A 25,721-nucleotide genomic window follows, 5' to 3' on the forward strand; every position below is an offset into this window, starting at 1 on the left:
AATGTGGCCATAACAAAGTAAATGTGTGTGTCTGTGTAAGGACCCCCTTTTTTCTGTAGACTGAGTATCCAGGATTGCCCAAATCAAATTTGCTTCCCTGAGCTCATCAGATGAAATAACTGGTGATGTAGTTCTATAGCAAAACTGTGGGTACATATAACTAAAAGAAAATATTTTATTTAAAAATGGAAATTGGTAACAGAAAAAAGTAAATAATAATAATAATAATAACTTTATTATTATACCCTGCCACAATCTCCTGAAACGGACTTGGGCGGGTTACAGGTGGGACTAAAACGTACAACAAAATCCGTCAACAAACACAAAAAATAAAAGGAAAGAAAACGTAGATTAAAGCATAAGACCATTAGTAGGATAGAGATCACAGTGGGAGAAGCTTATCCAAATGTAAGGGACAGCAAAATAAAGAAGGACTTTCTTCCAAGGCAAGTTGTAAATATAAATCAGGACAAGTTGCAGTGAAACTTAGACACTGCAAGGCAGTTATGTCATTTTCTGATACAAAGTATATTAAAGAGGCCATGTCAATTATCCTGACATTCACTATAAGTAAGAGTTTGAAAGTTGTGGGTGTGTGTCTAAGACAACACTGACAAGTGTGGGTAGCCTGTGAGCCATTTGATGTCCTTTTCATGCCATAAAGGGAGAGAACAGGTTCTGATCTAACAGACTGACAAGGGACTAGAATCAGGCATAGGCAAACTTCGGCCCTACAGGTGTTTTGGACTTTAACTCTGACAGTTCCTAACAGCCGGTAAGCTGGCTCGTATTTCTGGGAGTTGAAGTCCAAAACACTTGGAGGGCCCACAGCTGAGCTAGATGCACTTCTCCACTAAACCATAAATCCTAAAACGTGCCCACTACTATAGAACATGAAATAGTCTATTTATGCTTTCAGTAAAAACTATACAATGCAATCACAGAAAGACTCAACTATTTTAGTTCATAGTTGAAAGAATCATTGTCAGTATTCTTAATGTTTATATAATGCACATTTAGAGCATTCAGAGTGTTTCAAATCATTTTTGGGTCATAACCTTGTTTTAAAATAATGCTATAAAACAGATCAGTATATCCCCGCTGAGGTTTTAAAAAGAGGCAGGGACAAAGACTTGACTAAGATGACCGAGTGAATTGGTTATGAGGAAATCTGAAGAATCTCAATACATGGCTCAGTCTCTTTGCCACTGCACTGCATTCCTCCATTTAAAAGCATAAGCCGCAACTCAATTTCCTGCAAATAGGAAATTAGGTAGCAGAAGGAACTCATTTGGAATAGTGCACTGCTTTCTAAATAAGCAGGTTCTTCCTTGCTTCTATCAAGAGCTACTTCCAGGATCAAGAAGCCAGCAGCTGGAGAAAAGGCTGAAGAATCTGGAGAGCAGTAGTCCAAAAGAAAGGGAGAGGGAGAGGAACTTTTCAAGCCCCTGCTGCATGTATGTTTCTTGCCTTCCTCTTCCTATGCTGCAACTCCACATTAGGCAACCCTGTGACCGTGTGAGTGTATATCTAAAAGTGTTCAGAGATTTGCTTTAATGAAATTGGATGATCTACTTCCCATCCATTTCTCAGTTGATTTGACACGAGGACACATGAATATATGTGCACACACAAAGCATAATGTGGTTCATGACTGCAATAAAACTCCAAAGTGACTGTGCAATAAGATGGCTTTCACTTTATAGGCAATATTGCCTCCTGTCCATCATCCATTGTGTAGTTCTGTGCAACTACCACTAAATTTAAGGAGTGGAATATCAGCTCTAAGTCATTTAATGAAGCTGGAAAACAGAAGCAAGAATTTGGACAGTTTTAAAGAGGATTGTTTTGTGTGAATGTGTCAGGAGCAACTTGAGAAACTGCAGGTCAATTCTAGTGTGTGAGAATTGGCCCTCTGCAAGGATGTTGCCCAGGGGATGCCCAGATGTTTTACCATTCTGTGGAAGTCTTCTCTCATGAGAAGTTGGATCTGACAGATGGGAGCTCACTCCGCTCTCTGGATTTGAACCGCTGACCTTTCGGTCAGCAGGTCTGCTGGCACAAGGGTTTAACCGATTGCACCACTGGGAGGAATTGGTAAAGGCATAGAAAACTAGGCTACCAAGGGGTGCTAGGAATGGCAGCCATATATATAGTGTTAGAGTGGAATGCCTCATGCTAAGGAGGTATAGCTCGCAACCACCTATTAAATTAGCTAGTCTTGCTTGTGGACTTCCTAGACACAGAAGGCCTAACTAGGGCTGGACTAGTTAAGCACTCTGTCTTAGGGCAGGGCTCTTGTGTTTGGAAAAGCAAAGGATGCTCCATATTTATTAATAGGAAAGCAGCTCCATTTTTAGTTTATAGTCTGATGTAACTTGTTCCTTACGTTTTGCAGCAGGAAAAGAATTGCCAGGGCAAAATCATCAAGGGACAAAGCTCATCTGCTGAGGTGAGCAGCAGAAATGCAGAACAGATAGAAAATTTAAAAAGCACAGGTGCCCCAATACAGATACCCTCAACAGCCAGCTGTTCAGTGTTTCTAGGACCAATGTCCCAGCTGTCCGGCCAAACCAATGAGCTGGCTTTGAGCCCAACCCATCAGAGCACACACATACAGATCTGCTAAAGCTAGAATTGAGGTCGTCTTACACTGCAGAGCCACAGCTGCTCCACAGCCCTAGGAAGTAGGATTCTCATTATCTGGGGCACAGCCTTGGGCCAACATTCCCAGGAAGGGAGGGGATATGGAACCGTACAGGGGGCCTGTAGAATTAATTACTGGTCCCACTGCACTAGCAGAGAAGCCATTGGGTCCTTAAGAGAACTAGCAAAAGTGATTTCACTCTTGTCTGATTTTTCTGCTACTGAATTTGGGACAAGAGACTTTACATACTGGTTATGGTACAGCTTCCTTTGTCCCTTCTGTGAATCCCATCTCTGCACTACTTCTCTCTGACCCACATAGTGCCATGTACGTTTTAGAAAATGTGCTCTTTAAACAGAAAGTGGATCAGTGGTGTCAGATGAACTCGGTGCTGTGCCTAAATTTAAAGGATGAAGAATGGGAAGGAGGTATGCTTACAGTTGTAGCTGAAGACACGGTGACAGAACTGTGTAGTTCAATTAACCTTGAAAACTTTTCTGTCAAAGAACATTAGCAGTAGCGGGGAAGAGGAGAATTCAATTACAAATCTTCTCTTTTTCCAATGCACAATCTCTCATCTTCCTAGATGCTATGAAGCAACCAATGAATTGCCTCACTCATTCCAATTCTTTCTTGCTTGAGCTAAGTCACTTGCTTTCCACCCCTGAATTATGCTGAATACTAGTTTGCTCTTGTGATGATTGTTCAGGGACAAATCATATCCTCCTAAAGTTGCTGGATTAGTCAGTGGGTGCACATTAGGCCACCTAAACATGGGCTTGCTTACTCCTTCAACACATTAGTTTAATAACCTGCCTTCCAGAACCTGCTGTCCTCCAAAAGTGTTGGGCTACAGCTCTTCTCTCCATAAGCTAAGACACTGATGGGAAGTGCACTCAATCTAACGCAGCATCTCTCAACCTGGGGGTTGAGACACCTGAGGTCGTGAGGCGGGTGTCAGAGGGGTTGCCAAAGACCACCTGAAATTACAAGTTTGGTCCAGATCCATCATTGTTTGAGTCCACCATGCTCTGAGGATTTAGGTGAAGGCCAACTCCAAAACCCGAGATCAATGCTCACCAAATTCTTCTAGTATTTACTGTTGGTCATGAGAGTTCTGAGTAACAAGTTTGATTCACTTCCATCATTGGTGGAGTTTAGAATGCTCTTTGATTGTAGGTTAACTATAAATCCCAGCAACTACAACTCCCAAATGACAATATCAATTCCCCCCAACCCCACCAGTATTCAAATTTGGGCATATTGGGTATTTGTGCCAAATGAAAATACACCCTGCATATCAGATTTTTACATTATGATTCATAACAGTAGCAAAATTACAGTTGTGAAGTAGCATCAAAAATAATTTTATGGTTGGGGGTCACCACACCATAATGAACCGTATTAAGAGGTCGAAGCATTAGGAAGGTTGAGAAACACTAATCTAACCCTTTCATGGGGAGCAGATTGGAAGGCTGGTATGAACCATGAACCATATATTCCTGGTACTGTTTTAAGCTATCTTTCTATATTCCCTTATTATCATAAATGTTAGTGGTTTCCTTTGGCCATATTGTTTTTGGTTTCGTTTTGTTTTCTGGGTTTTTTTTTAAAGCAAGGGTACAATAAAGGGTCTTCTGTGGTCAGGCACAATATAAATCTTTTTCTCTTGAGGTTCTCACAAAGCACCAAAGAATCATAGCTGGCATCACCACTATCTGGCACTCAGTTACATTGAGAGTTTGAATGAGGAACTGTGTCTGTAAACACTGGGGTGGAAATTGTAGGGCCAGTTGTAGTTATTTAACTATAATTAGCCAACATAACCAATGGCAATGAATTTTGGGAACTGCAGCTCAATCTCAAGGATCCCATAATTTCCATCCATGAGATAGTGAAAAAGATATAGAGAAATCAGGGGACAGGCAAGAAGAAATAAAATATATTCAAGGTGAGCCAAACAATTAATTCATAAATACCTACTTTTCATCTTTTACAAGCATAAGGAGGGGCACAGGTTTAATTCCTATTCAGGCTCAAGGGTGCAATACCACACAAATCAAAGCATCCTGGGGCACCAGGACTGATCAGAGAAGTGATGAGGAATATGTGGTCCTCCAAATGTTAGCACTGCCACGCCTGTGATCTTACATTAGTTATACTGGCTAACATTGATGGTAGTTGTAGGTTGGAAACATCTGAAATACCAAAGGTTTCCTATGACTGGCTTCAAAAACAAATATGGATGTCTAGGACATAAACATAAAGAAATGTAACTTGTCACATATGCTCTTCCCATTTTTGTATTCACTACAGCCCTCTAATCCATTGATTACCAAATTTCACAGCCAAAATGCAAGCAAAATAGATTCTATAAATCATTGTCATAGGTGAGAACAGCAACAGAAGCTCTGACAGGGGCTTAGATATGCACTCTTAGCCCAAAACCCTTTAACATTACTATCCTCATTAATAACAAGAAGGGTTTTGGAGAATAACTATCATGTACCAGAACTGCTGGTTTATATTTGCTTGCATCTCAGATTATCAGTGAGCGACATTTTGAGCAAGCCTCTTAGTACTGATATATGGGGCAGAAAAAGTACAGTTAAGAAGCCTTTGGCCTGAGTGGGCAGAGTCAGTCTTGTTCAGCCTACCAGCATTTCTTCAAGACAAAATACGATCCTTTTCAGAAGTTATTTTGCCATCGTCTCTGCCCTCCCGAGACAGAAGAAATTGAACAGACAGCTCTCATCAGCCCCAGCAGTCTCCAAGGAATCTTCTCAAGGAAATACGAGACACAAAGCTCTTCTCTGAATCACATACCTATTGGTGACGATCCATACAAAATGAAGAGTAATTAAATCTCAGTAATTAAGAGGCGGGGGACGATACTAGGATGCCAAGTAATGCTGGAGTTGAAGCAGAGAAGAAATACATATGTAAAAGGATGAAACCCACAGAGCTTCAATAGCATCTTGATTTTTCCCCATTGGCAGCAAACGGCTTAGCCTTGGCCTCACTTAACCAGACAACGAAATGACATTGAACTGAACATTGCAATAAAGTTCATGGTAAATGTGAACAGCACTAGCTCCCTGGCCCTGATATTTAACATTTCCCTGAGGCACCACAGCTACAGTGGAGACAAGATTGGCAATAAACGCAGGATACATAGATGGAAGAGAAAAATTCTAGCTGCTACGCAATGTGGATTTACAGCACCATCAGGTGGGCAAATCGCAGTACTGCTGCACCTGCTTTACCAAGATCCAAGTTGATATTGATGAGAAACTCAAAATCTTTATGAAGGCAAAAAAACCTCTACAATTCACTACACATTACATGGTGATTTGGAAACCTTTGCATGTGGCTCTCTAGATATTGCAGGACTGCTAAGTCTCAACATTCTCACAGTTGGGTATACTAAGTACAATCATCTATGCAACATGACTGCATTAGAAATATGCTTGCTGCAACACATACGTATACATAAAAACATCTTGGGAATCAAAGGATGGTGAATTTGGATTTCTAGGCCCATGTCAGGAACAGGCATTCTTGTGGTCTATGATAGTTATATTATTTCTTCCTAACTAGCTGAGACAGGTGTATTACTGCAAGAATTCTGGGAGCCTGTCCAATTGTTGATGGCTCCACCACAAGCTAAAATCCCCTCCCAAATTCATGTTTTGGATAGGCCAGGCCCAGTCTAGTGCATTCCAGACATTTTGAATACCTATTCACACCAGTCCTGACTATCAGCCAAGCTGGCTGAGGCTGAAGGAGGTCTAGTTCAAAGCAACTATAGAACACCAAGTTGTGTCAAGTTGTTCTTAGAAATCCCAGTTAAATATACAATGTACTTACATTGCCCAAAGCTCCTGATGGAAGCAAAAGACAATGAGAAACACCACAGATGTCCAGAAGACATCATCACTATTTCCAATGGAAATAAATGAACATGCATAAAATACAATTACAGCAGTGTACGAAGTCAGTCACAACAAGAAAGTATCCAGAAGAACAATCCAGAAAATCAGTGTATCAAAAAAGCAGGGGCAGATAAGCAAGATTGTCAGATACTTTAAAATCTCACAGCAACAAATAGCAAAATAGGCATCTATTTGCTGCAGAGGTTATTGTTCATATTTGTCATTTTCAGTCGGTTTTGTGCCCTACCTGGAATCAAATTTTATCCAAAGAGATGTGGAAGACATTTCTACTTTGTCCGGGACCTCCCTATCACCTCCACCTCGCCTGTCAAAGTAATTTTTGTAAAGTTCTTTTTTAAAACAAATGCCTCAAAATGAACAAAATATCTTTGGGAAGCTTAGGAAAATCCCAAAAACATGGTGAGAATGTCCTCATGTTACCTAGGCAGAGTTTGGACACAAGAAGGTATAGTGAATGGTCCGGTCCTCCATAGTCTTCCCCAGCTTCCCGTCTCTGCTCGAGTTCAAGGGGGAAGGCAAAAACATAAAAATATGTGTTTAGTTTTATCAGTTTATTAATCTGTTTGCAGTTACGCACCTGTTACTGCTGAGCCAATTTGATTTATTGTTACAAACATGCTACCATTTTCTCTGCATGCTGGTCAGTGGTTTTGGTGGTGCAACCCTTTTAATTATTCAAGGCAGTTTACAGATAGCTTTTTGAGAGTCACTTTGCCAAGCATGATAATTGTCTAATGAGTCATGCTGTCTCTTGGTATGGCCAAAGTACGGCAGCCTCTGTTTAGTCTTAACAAGCAGAAAGCTTGTTTTTATTTCATTTTAAATACTTCTTTTTTCTGTATTCATAATACAGTCAACAAGTGTCATTTTCTATCTGTGAGCTTTCTTACACCAAGAGTTGATTTATCCTAGCATCCCACACAAACTTGCTGCAGTAAAAAACATAAAAGATTTGGGGGGGGGGGGGGGGCGCTCCTGTATGTATGGAATGTCCCAAATGACAAAACTATACAATATGTCATGCAAAAGCAATGTGTCAAATGGAATATAATGCACATTGAAACTGATTTCTCTTTTCTAAGCACGAGCTTCCCCACCTCATTTTTTGCTCCTTCCTCCGCTTTTTGAAGTTACTCTGCTATTTCTCCTATCCAAATCAAGTCTGACCAGATATTTTTAGCACACTCACCATGTAAATGAGAAGAATGAAAAGACTTTCAATTTTAAAGCTGAAGAAGTGGGCAGATTTTCCCATTAGCTTCCTGTCAAACCCTGTTGCCAGCTCCAGGGTTAGAAACATGCGCTCCACTTCTCTGTCCAGCAGGAGAAAGATGCTGAAGCAGTAACTCCTTGCAAGTTCCACTTGGCAGAAATGCTCAAAGCTGCAGGAGCAGCCAAAACCCACACAGCCCCTGCCTATTCTCCTCAGTCTTCAGGAAAGAGAGGCCGAAAGCAGAAATCCTGCAGCCATAACTATGGGAGTATGTGTATCTCAATGTACCACCTAAGGCATCACATTTATATTGCACATGCCTTGTTTTTCTCTCTTAACAAGAAAGTGGAACAGGAAGAAACTTCTAATGTGACTAAGAGTTCATTGCCTACAGTCTTTCCTGTAAGAGAAAGAGGTGGAAAGATGCTACTCTGTGGAGGGGTGCTCGAATACCCATTCCAAAACAGGGTGGACATCTTCATCTCCCTTTTCTTGTAGAGGAAACCCCTCATAAGGGATGATGATCCCGCTGCTGGGGTTAAGAGGCCCTTGTCAAGCACCACTGGAGACCCCAGCCTCTTTCCTGCCTCTTCTGCAAGAGAGAAAGGGAGAACAATCTTTTTTTTGGTTGTAGTCTGACAGTAAGGAGAAGAGAAGGAGAAGAGCCTGGAAACTCCAACTGTAAGTTTACCAGCAAGATCATCCAAAATTAGAGAACCAAGGCCCAAGCCTTGGCAGACCAAGTTCTACAGGGTGCATCAATTTCATGCTTGGAATCACTGGCTTCTCACAATTCTTTGCACACAACGGCAGACTGACAAGTCAAAGTTTGTGTGTGTGTGTGTGTGTGCTTAAAATGGGTGGGATTGTCACAAAGGTCCGGTGAGTACATTACACATTGGACTGAAAAAGACAGAAATCATGAAGAACTGATGTCTGAAAAAACAGTCTTCTATGGGCCTTTCTTTGAACATCTGTTCTCTATTTTGACCCTTTGGGAAATAGTAAAAGGATGCTGAGATTCAAGCAATGCCAGATATCTGAAGAAATGTGAGACTTTCTGTTAATGCTTCCATTTTTTCATATCATTGTTTGTTTTGCTTTGCTCAGAATGAAAGACTTCAGGAGGATGCTACAAGCTTTCAGTTTCTAAATTTCTGTTACTGCACAATTTTTCATATATTTACTCAGAAATAAGACCCAGTGTATTCAATCAGGCTTAAACCAAGGAAAGTACAAACAAGACTGCAGCTTTAGGTGTCTTTAAAATCTTATGTACACATATAACAACAACAACAACAACAACAACAACTTTATTTTTACCCTGCCACCATCTCCCATAGGGACTCAGGGAGGCTTACAAAATAGCACACAAGGCTGCTATACATCAATACATAACACATAAAATACATCAACATGAAAACAATAATATATTACATAAAGCAGGTATATAAATTGAATAAAACAACCTCTATTAAAATAAAGTCAGTTAAAAGATCCATGTAATCAATTTAACAGCCCAGCTGAATGCCCAGAATGTAAATATAATGTGCTAAGTGATTGGCAATCAGTTCTGGTTACTGTCTAAACATTATCAAATGTTGGGAAAAACAAGTTTTTAACTCTTTCTTAAAGCTTTGCAGTGTAGGGGCTTGTCTAAATTCACTGGGGTGTTCCAGAGCCTGGGGGCCACCACTGAGAAGGCCTCTTCTTTGTCCCCACCAACCACACTAAACACCGAGGCAGCACCGAGAGGAGGGCCTTCCCGGCAGATCTTAGAGCCCGCACTGGTTCATAGGGAGAGATGTGGTCACAAAGAAAGGCTGGACCCAAACCATGTAGGGCTTTATAGGTGATAACCTGCACTTTGAATTGGAACCGGAAACTTATCAGCAGCCAGTGAAGCTGCTTCAACAGTGGCATGGTATGCTCCTTATAATTAGCTCCAGTTAGTAACCTGGCTGCCGATCTTTGTACCAACTGCAATTTCTGAGCTGTCTTCAAAGGCTGCCCCACGTAGAATGCATTACAGTAATCCATTCTAGATGTAACTAAGGCATGGACAACCATGGCCAAGTCAGGCTTTTTGAGGTATGGTTACAGCTGACGCACAACCTTTAATTGTGCCCTCCCAGCCACCGCTGATACCCAAGTTTCAAGCTTCAGCAATGAGTCCAGGAGGACCCCCAGACTGTGGACCTGTGTCCTCGGGGGGAGTGTAACCCCAATCGACCCCACGACTGACCAGGAGGACCTCTATATTACACATGTGTAGTACAATTTACTTCTAATGAAATATGGCAGGGAGCTGAGTTGTAAATAAGCTTCCACATGCTGCACTGAAATCTTATTTTAAATTGGGGAACTAAGCCTATCAGTTAGTTGCTTAACCAAGATCTTTTGTATCTGCAATATAGATAAAATATAAACATCTACATTTGGACCTCTAGATACTATTTTTGACACCTGAACATGCTAATAATTGGTTCCATTTTAATGGTTTGTTGCAGCAACCTTTGAAGTTAATCTGTATAAAAGATAATTTCATTTATCACTGATGCTGTAGGCTGTACACTGAGCAGAAGGTGTCTTAATGATATTGGAAATAGCTACTAGCTCTACAAAACCTCTTTTTAAACAAGACAGACTATCTTAATAAATCAGCAGGACACCCAACGATGTTTCCCATCCAATATACATATACGTAGATGGTTCTGGCAGTCTTTTGTTTGCACTGAAAATTAAGCCACTCTGGAGGTCAGGGCTTGATTCACCACCTGGTTATGGAAACCCAATGGGTACCTTAGGGAAGTCGCATGCTTCACCTTAGTGTTGTCATAAGTCAGAATTTACTTGAAGCCACAAAAAACAATAACAACAAATGTATCCTCTTTACCAATCCTTCTCAGCCTTTTTGTGCTGGAGGACCCCTTGAAATAATTTTCAAATCAAAGGAAATTCCTGCATAAAATTATTATATGTATAGCACCAACAAATGTTTATTTTTTCAATCACAGTCTCTCAAGCTATTCCTAGTAACCACTTGTGGAACTCTGATAAGAGGGTCCTGCTTTGTATTATGGTTCTCACATTGAAGAATCACCATGAAATATTAACTAAAAATAAAGAAAAGCCTAAATAACCTAAAATACACTAGATCCTATCTGATCTTGGAAGCAAAACAGGGGCAGCTTTGGTTAATACTTGAATGGGATACCTCTAACAAATTCCAGATGCTATTAGCTATATTTCAGAGGAAAGAACAGGCAAAATCACAGTGTATTATTTTTGCTTAAGAAAATCCTGTGAAATTTATAGGTCATCATGTTGACAGGCAACTTGAAGGGAATATCCACACACATACACTTATACAGACAGCACACACACTCTGCAAGTCGGGCTAGGATTGTCCTGGGATGTTCTAACAAAGATGCTTTGTGTAAGCATATGTCACCAAGACCCTACACTTGGAAAGCAATCATACTCGGATGTGAGCAATCGCCGATGATGTCCTCAAACACTAAAGCCAATAGTAGGAAATCTGTACCATTTTTGCAATCAGCAGCTCAGATATTCCAAGAAACTGGGCTAACATTGGAGGCACCAAAATATGTGCTGGCCAGTGTTATAAATCCTCTCAATTTCCCAACCATAGGAAAATTGTAAGGGAGCTAATATAAGATGTACTTCAAGAGTAGGCAATGTACACCTTCCACAAACCCCATCGGACATGCATCCCAGATTTCTGTGCCAGAAACATGCCTGTGGAAGTGAGCCGAGGGAAATCACTAAGCACTTCATCAGGGACTGTCCTTAGGCCAAAGACACTCTGGAAAAAGGTGGCAGTCGCCTTTTACGGGCTAGACTTGGAACTCTAGCCTTGAGAGGCAGTGGCATCTAGACTGGAGGCTAGGATCCGAGGCCCGCATTGACACCAACAGAAGAAAATAAAGAGGGGGCAACAGAGGGACACCCAGGAAGTCTTTTGGGATGTTCCTTGGCCAACAACAAGACTGATCAATCCGTATGTTATCCAGGCTTTGGTTTTTCAGAGAAGCAGAGAAATAACAACTCAAAAGCCAGCAAATGTTACTTCTAGTGTGAACTTTGTAGTAGAGAAAATAGGAACCCTGAGCAAAACTGAATGAGGCTGATAGAGCCCTGGCTGGCTGAGACCACACCTGAGGGATTGGTGTGTGTGTGTGTGTGTGAGTAGAGAGAGGGGGGTGAATTTATAACAATATTTGTAACCAAAACCAAAGAAGAAAAAAACCGTCAATAAAACTGAAACTGGATTTATAACTTTAATGATAAAAATGGCAAACATTCAAATATTGTAAACACTGGAGATACTGATTGTAATTCTTTTAGCAAATGTGTTAGTAGGAAGTATTTATTATAATAAAATTACTTATACTGAAAAAATTACTTATACCCATCAGGTACATGTAAGTGCAGCTGAATTGTGGTTTTATATATCATGTTGGGGTTTTAATAAGGGTTTAACAGCACTTGCTAATATTTATAGTTTTGTCTTGTTCTTAATTTTTATATTGTATGTTTTTATCGGCTGTAAGCCACCTTGAGTCCTTGATTTGGAAAAGAAGGGGTACACATTTTATAAATATAAAAAAATTGTTGCTGTGCCTCCATTAAGTCTTGCATAGATAGGATAAAAGGTCAATAAGAAGAGATATAGAGTGGTGTAAGTATTTACAATTGGGGAAATGGTCAAACAATATAAAGAAAAAGTATAATTGGGTAGGGAGTATACGAAAATTGAGAAGATGATAACTCAACGGGAAATATTGGAAGTAGATTTTGAAATAAAAGTGAATAATCAAGAATGGGCAAGGATATGGAGTGTGTGATTACTAAAAAATATGTTCATAAGAATTAATGAAAACTATTTCAAAACATTATGGAGATAGTACTTAACCCCCATTGGACTAAAACAGATAGATAATAAAAATATTCAAATCAGTGCTAGGAAGGCTGTCAGAAATTGGACTCATATCTTCACATGTGGTAGGTAAGGGTTTCCCCTGACATTAAATGTAGTTGTGTCCAACTCTGGGAGGTGGTGCTCACCTCCATTTCTAAGCCGAAGAGCTGGTGCTGTCTGTAGGCACCTCCAAGGTCATGTGTCCATCATTACTGTATGGAGCATTGTTACCTTCCCGCAGAAGCAGTACCTATTGATCTACTCACATTTACATGTTTTGAACTGCTAGGTTGGTAGGAGCTGGGGCTACCAGTGGGAGCTCACTCTGCTCCCCGGATTTGAACCGCCAGCCCTTCAATCAGCAAGTTCAGCAGCTCAACGGTTTAACCTGCTTTGCCACCAGGAGGCCCCTTCATATGTGTTGGTCATGTAAAATTATACAAAAATTTCAGGAGACGGTATTTAAAGAAGAGCAATAATAAAAATAGAGATGGTGAATACACCCAAAACAGCATTGCTATTTATACATGACAATACAATCCCCTCACAAGAGGAGAAGAAACTGGTTTCTATTTACTAACAGAAGTGAAATTGATGACAACAAAAAAAATTGAAAGAAAGAAAAGAAATTCAATTAGAAGAATGGTACAGAAATTTAGAACATAACTATTAATGACAGGTCAACTTGCAATATTAAAAGTTAAAAAGGGACTATCAATACAAACAGATGGAAATTTTTATTGAGCATATTTTTAACAAGGGAAAGGGATACAAGCTGGCAACAGAAGCTATGCAATTTTGGATATGTGAAACAAGGTGAGTTGGTTGGTCCTGGTGAAGGTAGCAGAAATAATGGTAAGGGGGAAGGGGGAAATAGCGTGTGTGTGTGTATATATATATATATATATATATATATATAATTAGTGAATTACTTCAACATAAACAAACAGACAAACATAAACATAAAACGGCATCACACAACTCTGTGAGTGCCTTGAACTGTGAGAAGATCCAACCAGTCCATTTGCTGTTGTTAATTCAGTCAGTCGTTTCCAACTCTTCGTGACTTCATGGACCAGCCCACACCAGAGCTCCCTATCAGTTGTCACCACCCCCAGGTCCTTCAAGGTCAATCCAGTCACTTCAAGGATTCCATTCATCTTGCTCTTGGTCGGCCCCTCTTCCTTTTTCCTTCCATTTTCCCCAGTATTATTCTCTTCTCCAAGCTTTCCTTTCTTCTCATGATGTGGCCAAAGTACTTCATCTTGGCCTCTACTATTCTTCCCTCCAGTGAGCAGTCAGGCTTTATTTCTTGAAGTATGCACTGGTTGGATCTTCTCACGGTCCAAGGCACTCTCAGCACTTTCCCCCAATACCACAGTTCAAAAGCATCTATCTTTCTTCGCTCAGCCTTCCTTATGGTCCAGCTCTCACATCCATATGTGATTATGGGGAGTACCATTGCTTTAACTATGTGGATCTTCGTTGCCAGTGTGATGTCTCTATTCTTCACTATTTTATCAAGATTGGTCATTGCTCTCCTCCCAAGAAGTAAGCGTCTCCTGATTTCCTGGCTGCAGTCTGCATCTGCAGTAATTTAGAAATACAAAGTCTGTCACGGCCTCTATGTTTTCTCCCTCTATTTCCCAGTTGTCAATCATTCTTGTTGCCATAATCTTGTTTTTTTTATGTTTAGCTGCAACCCAGCTTTTGCGCTATCTTCTTTCACCTTGTGGCGGCAAAAAAAGCCAATGGGATTTTGGCCTGCATCAATAGGAGCATAATGTCTAGGTCCAGGGAAGTAATGCTACCCCTCTATTCTGCTTTGGTTAGACCACACTTGGAATATTGTGTAAAATTCTGGGCACCACAATTCAAGAGAGATATTGACAAACTGGAATGTGTCCAGAGGAGGGTGACTAAAATGATAAAGGGTCTGGAGAACAAGCCCTATGAGGAGCGGCTTAAGGAGCTGGGCATGTTTAGCCTGAAGAAGAGAAGGCTGAGAGGAGATATGATAGCCATGTATAAATATGTGAGAGGAAGCCACAGGGAGGAGGGAGCAAGCTTGTTTTCTGCTTCCTTGGAGACTAGGACGTGGAACAATGGCTTCAAACTACAAGAGAGGAGATTCCATCTGAACATGAGGAAGAACTTCCTGACTGTGAGAGCCGTTCAGCAGTGGAACTCTCTGCCCCGGAGTGTGGTGGAGGCTCCTTCTTCGGAAGCTTTTAAACAGAGGCTGGATGGCCATCTGTCAGGGGTGATTTGAATGCAATATTCCTGCTTCTTGGCAGGGGGTTGGACTGGATGGCCCATGAGGTCTCTTCCAACTCTTTGATTCTATGATTCTATGATTAGAAGGCTCCTCAGCTCCTCCTCGCTTTTAGCCATCAAAGTGGTGTCACCTGCATATCTAAGGTTGTTAATGTTTCTTCCAGCAATTTTCACCCCAGCCTTGCATTCCTCAAGCCCCACGCATCACATGATGTGTTCTGCATACAAGTTGAATAGGTTGGGGGAGAGAATACAACCCTGCTGTAAGCCTTTCCCAATCTTGAACCAGTCCATACTTGAGGAAATAAAGCCCAACTGCTTATTGAAATGAAGGATATTAGAGGCAAAGATGAAATACTTTGGCCACATCATGAGAAGAAAGGAAAGCTTGGAGAAGAGAATGATGCTGGGGAAGATTGAAGGAAAAAGGAAGAGGGGCCGGCTAAAGGCAAGATGGATGGGATCCTTGAAATGACTGGATTGACCTTGAAGGAGCTGGGGGTGGTGACAGCCGACAGGGAGCTCTGGTGTGGGATGGTCCATGAGGTTATGAAGAGTCGGAAACGATTGAACGAATGAACAACAACAAATCACTACAGCTGCCCTTCACTTTGGGTGCATACATGTTCCTCATATCTATACTCCTGACACACAGAGCTTAGAAGTCATTATATACACACTAAGTGTTTTTAAAGAGAATGACAACGTTTGTGGCCACTGAAGAAAGCAAAGCTGTGACTGTCTCAGCCAGCCTCGCAATATCACCCCGAGTAAGACAGGTGGAGAGCTGTAACTTTGGCCTCTTAGAGGGACAACAGCTAGGGATCCGGAGCACTGAGCTATGCCAGTTGACTGGACTGGGCTGCATCACTCCTCCCCCTTTTCTCCCCTCATAGGCTTCTTCCCCTGCCCTCCTCTCTCTCTCTCTCTCCTTCTCACCTTGGCGAAGACGGGGATCTCCTCGTCGTGGTCGTGGAGGGGCCTGGGGGCCAGGTGCGAGGGGACCGGAGCCGGGGGAACCTGCACCGAGGCCGCCGAGCGAGACTTTTCCCCTGAGGAGACCCCGCGGGCCGAAGGGCGGGCCAACCTCAACCACCTCTGAAAGCCCGCCAGCCGCCTCAAGGCCGCCATGGTCGGTCGGCTCTGCCGCCGGAATTCCGTCGCCCGCTCGCCGGAAGTTCCTCTCTCGTTCGCCGGAAGTGGAAATCTTTCGCGCTTCTCCCTCTCAGAGAGCTAGCGCCAGAAAAGGACCTGAAGGCGGAAGCGAACTTTGCGAGCCCTTTCAGGTTGAAGTTAGGCGTCACGAAGTTGGTATCAAACTGCATTAATTATACCGTGTAGATCAGGTATGAGCAAATTTGGGCCCTCCAGGTGTTTTGGACTTCAACTCCCACAATTCCTACCAGCCGATAGGCTGGTAGGAATTGTGGGAGTTGAAGTCCAAAACACCTGGAGGGCCAAAGTTTGCTCATACCTGGTGAAACACACCCGAGGGGAAAGCATGGGTAACTGTCCCTTTAAGGGAGGGAATCGCCCCGTTTGGAGTTCTGCCTCCCCATCAGACTCACACTTGGAAACTTAAGAGCTGGCAATACATTTATCTTACATTCACCACAAGGTCAGTATTGCTTTTTTTTTCTATCAGAAGAAACAACAGTATCCAAAAACCAAAATATCCCTTGCTCTGGCCAGAGACTGACACTAGTTTACAACTACTTCTTTCCATGGGATCGTATGGTTCTGCATGAAAGCCTATAAGCAGTGGTTCTCAACCTGTGGGTCCCCAGGTGTTTTGGCCTACAACTCCCAGAAATCTCAGCCAGTTTACCAGCTGTTAGGACTTCTGGGAGTTGAAGGCCAAAAACATCTGGGGAACCCAGGTTGAGAACCACTGGATATGATACAAGTGGCAGGGAACCATGGCATAATCTATCTATATAAATAAAAATGTAATGTTCGTTTGTGGGATTAACATAACTCAAAAACCACTGGGCAAATTGACACCAAATTTGGACCCAATGCACCTATCAGGCTAAGGAGTGAACATCACTCATAAAAACACTGAAAAACACAGTAGAAGGGACTTAAAAGGCCACAAAATAAAAAATACATTACAATGCATGCACAAAACCACATATTTATATGCAAACACATATATATACACTAATATATACACACATATACGCAACACGTGGCAGGGGATAGCTAGTCTATATAAATTAAAATGTAATGTTTGTTTGTGGGATTAACATAACTCAAAAACCACTGGGCAAACTGACACCAAGTTTGGTCACAAGACACCTACTAACCCAAGGAGTGACCATCACTCAAAAAATTGATTTTGTCATTTGAGAGTTGTAGTTGCTGGGAGTGATAGTTAACTTAAAATCAAGGAGCATTCTGAACTTCACCAACGATGGAATTGAACCAAATGTGGAACACAGGACTCGCATCACCAACAGAAAACACTAGAAGGGTTTGGTGGGCATTGACTTTGAGAGTTGTAGTTCACCTACATCCAGAGAGCACTGTGGACTCAAACAATGATGGATCTGGACCAAACTTGGCACAAATATGCCATATGCCCAAATATGAACACAGATGGAGTTTGGGGAAAATAGACTTTTGGGCATTGTAGTTACTGGGATTTATAGTTCCCCTGCAATCAAAGGTTAGTGCTTGGATAAGAGACTACTGTTGGCTGCATCCCAAAGGAAGGGACAGGCAAAACCACCCTTGAGGATTTATTATTTATTTTATTTATTTATGACATTTATATGCTGCGTCTTACAAGTTATATATACAGAGCGGCTTACAAGTTATATATACATACAATATTATATTATTAGCATAGCACAATATTAGTATTATATATTAACATTTTGTACTATACCGCTATACTGTAATATCATTAGTAACATTACATGTAATATAATGTAATATTGCATTCTTCTTATTATTATTATTAGGACACTGAACTTCCACGGCTCAGTGTTGTGGAATCGTGGGAGTTGTGCTTTCAGAGGAGGGTGACTAAAATGATAAAGGTTCCAGAGAACAAGCTCTGTGAGCGGTTTCAAGAGCTGGGCATGTTTAGCCTGAAGAAGAGAAGGCTGAGAGGAGACATGATAGCCATGTATAAATGGCTATCACGTATAAATGGCTATGCACGAAGTCATAGGGAGGAGGGAGCAGGCTTGTTTTCTGCTGCCCTGGAGATTAGGACTCGGAGCAATGGCTTCAAAGGACAGGCAAGGAGATTCCACCTGAACATTAGGAAGAACTTCCTGACTGTGAGAGCTGTTCAGCAGTGAACTCTCTGCACCAGAGTTTGATGGGGGCTCCTTCTTTGGAGGCTTTTAAGCAGAGGCTGGATGGCCATCTGTCAGGGGTGCTTTGAATGCAATTTTCCTGCTTCTAGGCAGAATGGGGTTGGACTGGTTGGCCCATGAGGTCTCTTCCAACTCTAGGATTCTATGAGACATGAGAGGAGCTGTGTATCAATATGTGAAAGGGTGCCATAAGGAGGAGGCAGCAGGATTGTTTTAGGACTAGAACAATGGGCCCAAATGACAGAAAAGGAGATTCCACCTGGACATGAGAAAGAACTTCTCAGAGCTGTTCAGGAGTGGAACTCTTTCTCTGCACTGGAGTGTGATGGAGGCTCCTTCTTTGGAGGCTTTTAAACAGAGCCTGGATGGCCATCTGTCCAGGGTGCTTTGAATGCGATTTTCCTGCTTCTTGGCAGGGGGTTGGACTGGATGGCCCATGAGGTCGCTTCCAACTCTATGATTTTACGTGGTTTCAAGCCTTCTCTGTCAAAAATTCCAGGATTCCATAGCACAGCCCTGGGCAAACATCTGCCCTCCGGGTGTTTTGGACTTCAACTCCCACAATTCCTAACAGCCGGTAGTTGAAGTCCAAAACACCCGGAGGGCAGAAGTTTGCCCATGACTGCCATAGTAGTTAAAGTGCTGTCAAACTGCAATCAATATAGACATTGAACTCGGGAGGCGGAGACTTCCTTGTGACCACTTGGATTAAAGCGGAAGCGGGGAGCGATGATAGACAGCCGCCTTTGACCAATCCGATTGCAGAGTGGGCGGCCGCTGCGAAATATAAGCGGCCAATGGGCGCACTCGGCTTCCCGTGACGTCAGTGGCGAGGGAGGGAGGGAAGGCGGTGGGGGCTCCGGTGTCACCGACGACGAGGAAGGAGAGCGAGAGGAAGCGAGCCTCAGAGGCCGCGACGCCGCCATTTTGCGAGGCGGGCGGCGCAGGGCGAAGCAGGCCTCGCTCGGGGCGAACCTCCTCCTCCTCCTCGCCGCCGCTCCTGGCACCAGAGGGAAGCGAGGGCCAGGTGAGAGAAGGCGGAGCCGGCCTCAGGCGCCACAGGGAGGCGGGGCTTCTTGGCCGTTGGGCATCACGCCCTTCTGGTCGCTGTTTAGTTAGGGCAGGCATCCTCAAACTGCGGCCTTCCAGCTGTTTGGGCCTCCAACTCCCAGAAGCCCTAATGAGCTTGTTCAATTGTAAGAAATTCTGGGAGTTGAAGGCCCAAACAGTTTGAGGATGCCTGAGTTAGGGCCTCAAAGAAGGCAGAGAAAGGAAGCCTCGCAGCCCGGCTTTAAAGAAAGGCCAACGGGTTATTCGTGTCTGCGGAGGGCCGTCGAATGAGTGCAATCGACGCCCCTTGAATTGCCTTGCTGAGGAACTCTGGGAGCTGTAGCTCTACTTCTGGCTTCTCTGCCTCACCAAACTCCAAATCCCATGGGCTTGAGCCATGGCAGTTAAACTGCGTTATTTCTAGAGTGTAGATGCACCTAAGTGCGCTTTCGAGTTGGCAAAGATAATACAAAAACAGTTATGAGAGAGCACTGATTCTGCACTGTAAAATTAGCACAGTTTGATGCTGCTCTAACTATTAGGGAACCTTGGAGTTGTTCTTTAGCCTTCTCCGCCAAATAATCATAGAGTTGGAAGAAGAAGAGAAGAAGAAGAACAACAACTTTGGGTTGTTGTAGTTTTTCGGGCTATATGGCCATGTTCTAGAGGCATTCTCCCCTGACGCTTCGCCTGCATCTATGGCAAGCATCCTCAGGGTTAGTGAGGTAGTCAGACCTCACTACCTCTGAGGATGCTCGCTACAGATGCAGGTGAAACGTCACGAGAGAATGCCTCTAGAACAGTGTTTCTCAACCTTTCTAATGCCGTGACCCCTTAATACAGTATCTTATGTTGTGGTGACCCCCAACCATTTTGTTGCTACTTCATAACTGTAATTTTGCTACTGTTATGAATTGCAATGCAAACATCTGATATGCAGGGATTTTTTCATTTACTAGACCAAATTTGGCACAAATACCCGAAACGGCCACATTTAAATACTGGTGGGGGGGGGGGGGGTTGATTTTGTCATTTGGGAGTTGTAGTTGCTGGGATTGATCGTTAATCTTCAATCAAAGAGCATTCCGAACTCCCTCGATGATTTTTTTTTTGTCGTGTCAGGAGTGACTTGAGAAACTGCAAGTCGCTTCTGGTGTGAGAGAATTGGCCGTCTGCAAGGACGTTGCCCAGGGGATGCCTGGATAATTTGATGTTTTTATCATCCTTGTGGGAGGCTTCTCTCATGTCCCCACATGAGGAGCTGGAGCTGATAGAGGGAGCTCATCCGCCTCTCCCTGGATTCGAACCTGTGACCTGTCAGTCTTCAGTCCTGCCAGCACAGAGGTTTAACCCACTGCGCCACTGGGGGCTCCATTCCATCAATGATGATGGAATTGAACCAAACTTGGCACACAGAACTCCCATGACCAACAGAAAATACTGGAAGGGTTTGTTGGGCACACACCTTGACTCTTGGAGTTGTAGTTCACCTACATCCAGAGCACTGTGGACTCAAACAATGATGGATCTGGACCAAACTTGGCATTTATACTCATTATGACAACATGTGAACACAGGTGGAGCTTGGGGAAAATAGAACTTGATGTTTGGGAGTTGTAGTTGCTGGGATTTATAGTTGACCTGCAATTAAAGAGCATTTTGAACCCCACCAACGATAGAATGGGGCCAAACTTCCCACACAGAACCCTCATGATCAACAGAAAAGACTGTGATTTCTGATAGTCTTTGGTGACCCCTCTGGCACCCCCTCACGACCCCCCCCCCAGGGGTCCCAACCCCCAGGTTGAGAAACGCTGCTCTAGAACATGGCCATATAGCCCGAAAAAAACCTACAACAATCCAGTGATTCCGGCCATGAAAGCCTTCGATGATACAAGAGGAACTTTATTTTTCTACCCCGCCTCCATCTCCCTGAAAGGACTCAGGGCGGCTTACATGGGGCCAAGCCAAAGCAATAACAAATAGAACAGCACAAAACAGCATAACTATAATAACAAGCATCAAAATCAACAACAGACTGATTTTGGAGGGGGGGGGGAGGAGGACCACTATGCGAATTGGTTAAAGAATAAGGTGGTTGAATAAGGTGGATAGAAACGTATAATAGCATAGGAAATAATGTGGAAACAGAGCGATTTAACAGGATCAGTTCAGCTTAACTTAAACAAATATATAGTAATGTAATATAGGAATTTAGAATCAGGTCATGATACAAGTCATTTGTCATAGGAGTTGTCAGTCGAACGTACAACAAAACATCCACATCTTTAATTCCTTACAGAATGTGTGTAGGGAGGGTGCCAGCCTAATCTCCCTGGGGAGGGAGTTCCAGAGACACTGAGAATGCCCTCTCTCTCTCTCTCTCTCTCTCTCTCTCTCGTCCCCAGCAACCGCGCCTGAGACAGGGGTGGGAGCGAGAGAAGAGCATCCCCAGAAGATCTTAATCAGTTAAAAACCACAGCACTCCCTGACTAATCTTAAACACCCCTGAATTAGAGTCACACTCTCTCCATGGCTGGCCCAAAATGTTTTGCTGTCTAGGGTCAAGAACAAAATGTTGGTCTCCCTGTAATTCAGCATTTCATATGCAAACTGTCTGGCAGTTGTTGTTTTGTGCTTTAGGTCTGACATCCTCAAACTGTGACCCTCCAGCTATTTGGGCTTCCAACTCACAGAATTTCTGACCATTGAACAAGCTGATTAAGCCTTCTAGGAGTTAGAGGCCAAACAGCTGGAGGGCTGCAGTGTGAGGATGCCTGCTTTAGACAGTTTCCAACCTATGGTATCCGTAATGCATTAACATTTTCTTGGCAATATCTGTTCAGAGGCAGTTTGCTATGCTTTGATGAGGTGGAGAGAATGGCCACGCCTACACTGACCATTTGTTGCAGTTTCAAACTGGTATTGACGAAAATTGTTTTACTGCACACGTGTTTACATAGGAAATCCTGGAACCATTTTCAAGATGGTATTGACACTAATCACAAATGTGCATTAAATATTTTCTTTTGCTCACTTTTTTGGGGGAGTTTGTTGTCTGTCCACTGCACTTTGAAGTTAGCTTTGAACTGTATGAAATGATCAGTGTAGATGAGGCCAATGTGACATGCCAAAAACCACTCACTAGATTGCGATGCCTGAGAGGGGATTCAAACCCTGGTCTCCAGAGTTGTAGTCCAATGCTCAAACTATGACACTACACACTGTCTCTGCCTCAGGTATATGCTATCTTTACTAACTGAAGAGAACACTTCAAGCATGATTTAAAGACAATGGCAAACCCCCTCTGATGAAATTACCAAAAAAATTCCATGGGGATCACTATAAATTAAAAAAACTTGAATGCACAGTAAAGACTGTAAATAGTAGTGGTACAAAAGGACAATGAACTCGTGCCTACCATTGAATCACAATTTTGAGTGTGTATTTCAGCACTGAGTGTAAGTGGCCCTTAAAGAAATAACACTTTATGGCTGGCATCCTGTTGGTTGGCTTCCAGAATATACCTAGTGATTTAGGTAAATGTTATTGGTTGAATGAGTTTCCTGTAATGACGGCTAGCAACAGGATCTGGGACAGTATGACATGCATTTAGATCCATTATGACATGAATTTCGTGACCATAACAGCTGTTCAACAGTGGAACTCACTCGGAATGTGATGGAGATACCTTGGAGCAGTGGTTCTCAACCTGGGGTCCCCAGATGCTTTTGTCCTACAACTCCCAGAATTCCCAGCCAGTTTACCAGATGTTAGGATTTCTGGGAGTTGAAGGCCAAAAACATCTGGGACCCCAGGTTGAGAACCACTGCCTTGGAGGCTCTTAAGCAGAAACTGGATTGCCATCTGTTTGTACTTTAATTGTGCTTTTCTTGCATGGCAGGGGGTTGGACTGGATGACACTTGTGGTCTCTTCCAACTCCATGATATGTAGGCTGCAGCCAAGGTACCCAGATTGAAAACTGAAGCAGGCTCAAGTAGCTTGAATGGTTGTGTAGAAGAAGGATTTTCAGCAAGTTTTGCTTGTTTCTTGGTTCCTGACACTGCCGAAACTACTTATTTTACGCAGCCATCTACAATGTGTAGGAAACTTTTTCAGTTTTCAATCTGGCAAGCCTAATTTGTGCCAGAATTGTCTGGTGAATGAAGTGCTCTTTTCATTTGACAAATAAGTATGGTAGTATGTGTACAAACAAACATTATTGCCCTATAGAAAAATATTGTACACACTGTGGCAAAGGCATATGAAACAAAGAGGTCTAGTAGGTCTGACATTTCGGCACATACAAGATCACAGTAAAACATCTTGTGGCTCCTAATGATTAAGAATCTTATTGTGGTGTTTTCATTTTAAATGTGTTTTTGAGGTGCCAATCCTAAATACTTTAAAGGCACTAGGTCCTGTTTGAACTTGAAAGCTAAGCAGGTTAGGGCTTGGTTAATACTTGCATGAAAGGCCACCAAGGAACGCAAGATGCTGTAGGCTAAATTTTAGAGGAAGGCAATGGCAAACCACTTGTCTCAGAAAACTCTATGAAACCGATTGCTGTTGTGTGCCTCCAAGTATTTTCTAACTTATGGCAACCTGAGACATACAATGACATTTCCTTGGCAAGGTTTGTTTGGAGGGGGTTTACCTTTGTTATCACTGGGATGGTCAGCAGGTGACTTGAAGATATAACACATTGGATTGTCAGAAGACTTACGCTTGGTTTCCTGTAGTGGGCTAGCACAAAGTAAGAACAATGAGAATTCAGTCTCACTTATTGGTGAGAATCATTTTCTCTTACTTTTCTGTGCTATTTTGGTATCTGTGGTGAGGTAAATTTGACTTCTCTGTAAGTACTTCAGAAATAGACCCAAACACAACATGCTGAATTCGCATTTCTCAACATAGTTGGATTCTACTTAACATAAAACTTACTCAATTTAGCTGGTTCTAGTTCATCAATTTTCTGCTTATTTTTCTCTACAGAATATTTTTTATACCAACATTTAGGTCAGCAGCTGACAACTCCTGAAATGTAACTGTAGGCTATAAATGGTAATTCATAACAATGAAGTTTTGTATATGCCATGCATGTGTTTCAAACGGCACTAGATACAGATGTTACCTGTCATATCTAATGTTTAATCTCAAATTCGATCTGATAGAATCATACCCATTTTCTTTGGAAAAAAATCTGGGACCTGCTAATATCAATGGGAAGCATTTATATGTAATTGCCTAGAATTGCAGCCTCAGTCTGAAAGTAGTCCTAAGCCTGTACATTTCTATGCAGTTGTTTATGCCAAGTAAGTGAGTCTAGTTTTCATTTGAGTTAGTTTTTTGACTACTCTTGATGTATGATGATTTTTCCTCATCAAATTTGTGATTTTATTAATCTTTTATCAGTAACAGCAGCATTGTAAATCTTTATAAATATGTGGGCAAACAGTTTCCCAGTGGTGATAGTTACAACTTTAACAAAAAAGGAGCACCCCCTATAAGAGTTGCTTGTGCTAGTTTTCACTCACAGGGTCTGCTCAGACACACTTCAAGTCATCTATTAAGGCTTCTCTAAAAGTTTGTGTCACATCAATAAGTACATGCATTCTTAAATTTCTCTTACCCTTTGCCATGTCTCCAGCCATGTGTATTGGGGATGGGAGGGGGCTTCTATAGACCCTTGGTCACATATAGGTCTTTGAGGTTTCCATTTAGCCACTTTGGCTGTAGCAAGTCTTCTTCATGGTCTCTGTGAAATCAAGCACTTGGTAGACGTTCAGGACATACTGTGTACATTTAGCCTTTATGTGCATGTGTGGTGGTGATATTAATATTAAAAAGAATCACAGAGTTGTAAGAGACCACATGGGCCATCCATTGCTATTCCCTGCCATGCAGGAAAAGCATAATCAAAACACCTGCAGCAGTTGGCCGTCCGGTCTCTGTTTGAAAACCTCTAAAGGAGCCTCCATCACACTCTGAGGCAGTGTTGAACAGCTCTTATGGTCAGGAATTTCTTTCTATTGTTCAGGTGGAATCCCCTTTCCTGTAATTTGAACCCATTGCTCTGAGTCCTAGACTCCATTCCCATTTGGAAATTGCTCATTATTAATACTATGGAGAAATTGCAGGAATAACTAAATGAGATGGAAGTTGTACATGCATGTATGAAGTCCAAAGGTTTTTTTTAATACAGTATGTGGTTTAAAATTGTAACTGAAATTGTTGCTGAGTAAAAAATAAAAATTACATTGAGAGATTTAACTGGAGAAAGTAAGTCTGAAAATTGCT

At 42.3% G+C, this 25,721-nt stretch overlaps 2 protein-coding genes across 5 annotated transcripts in view; one reads left to right on the plus strand and one right to left on the minus strand.

The window, feature by feature from the left end:
- Window positions 1–16,217, minus strand: part of NDUFB11 (NADH:ubiquinone oxidoreductase subunit B11) — a 54,131-nt gene extending 37,914 nt beyond the window's left edge. Inside the window, exon 1 of the mRNA XM_060762768.2 lies at window positions 15,978–16,217. Within this exon, the coding sequence (XP_060618751.2) occupies window positions 15,978–16,169 (192 nt within the window). The 5' untranslated portion in view covers window positions 16,170–16,217. The remainder of the gene's footprint in view (window positions 1–15,977) is intronic.
- Window positions 16,218–19,219: 3,002 nt separating this feature from the next.
- Window positions 19,220–25,721, plus strand: part of RBM10 (RNA binding motif protein 10) — a 32,076-nt gene continuing 25,574 nt past the window's right edge. For all 4 annotated transcript variants that reach the window (XM_060762762.2, XM_060762763.2, XM_060762764.2 and 1 more), the window contains exon 1: window positions 19,220–19,397. The gene's annotated coding sequence lies outside the window, so the exon portion shown is untranslated. The remainder of the gene's footprint in view (window positions 19,398–25,721) is intronic.

Source organism: Anolis sagrei, chromosome 2 (assembly GCF_037176765.1).
Source record: "Anolis sagrei isolate rAnoSag1 chromosome 2, rAnoSag1.mat, whole genome shotgun sequence".
Taxonomy (NCBI): Eukaryota; Metazoa; Chordata; class Lepidosauria; order Squamata; family Dactyloidae; genus Anolis; species Anolis sagrei.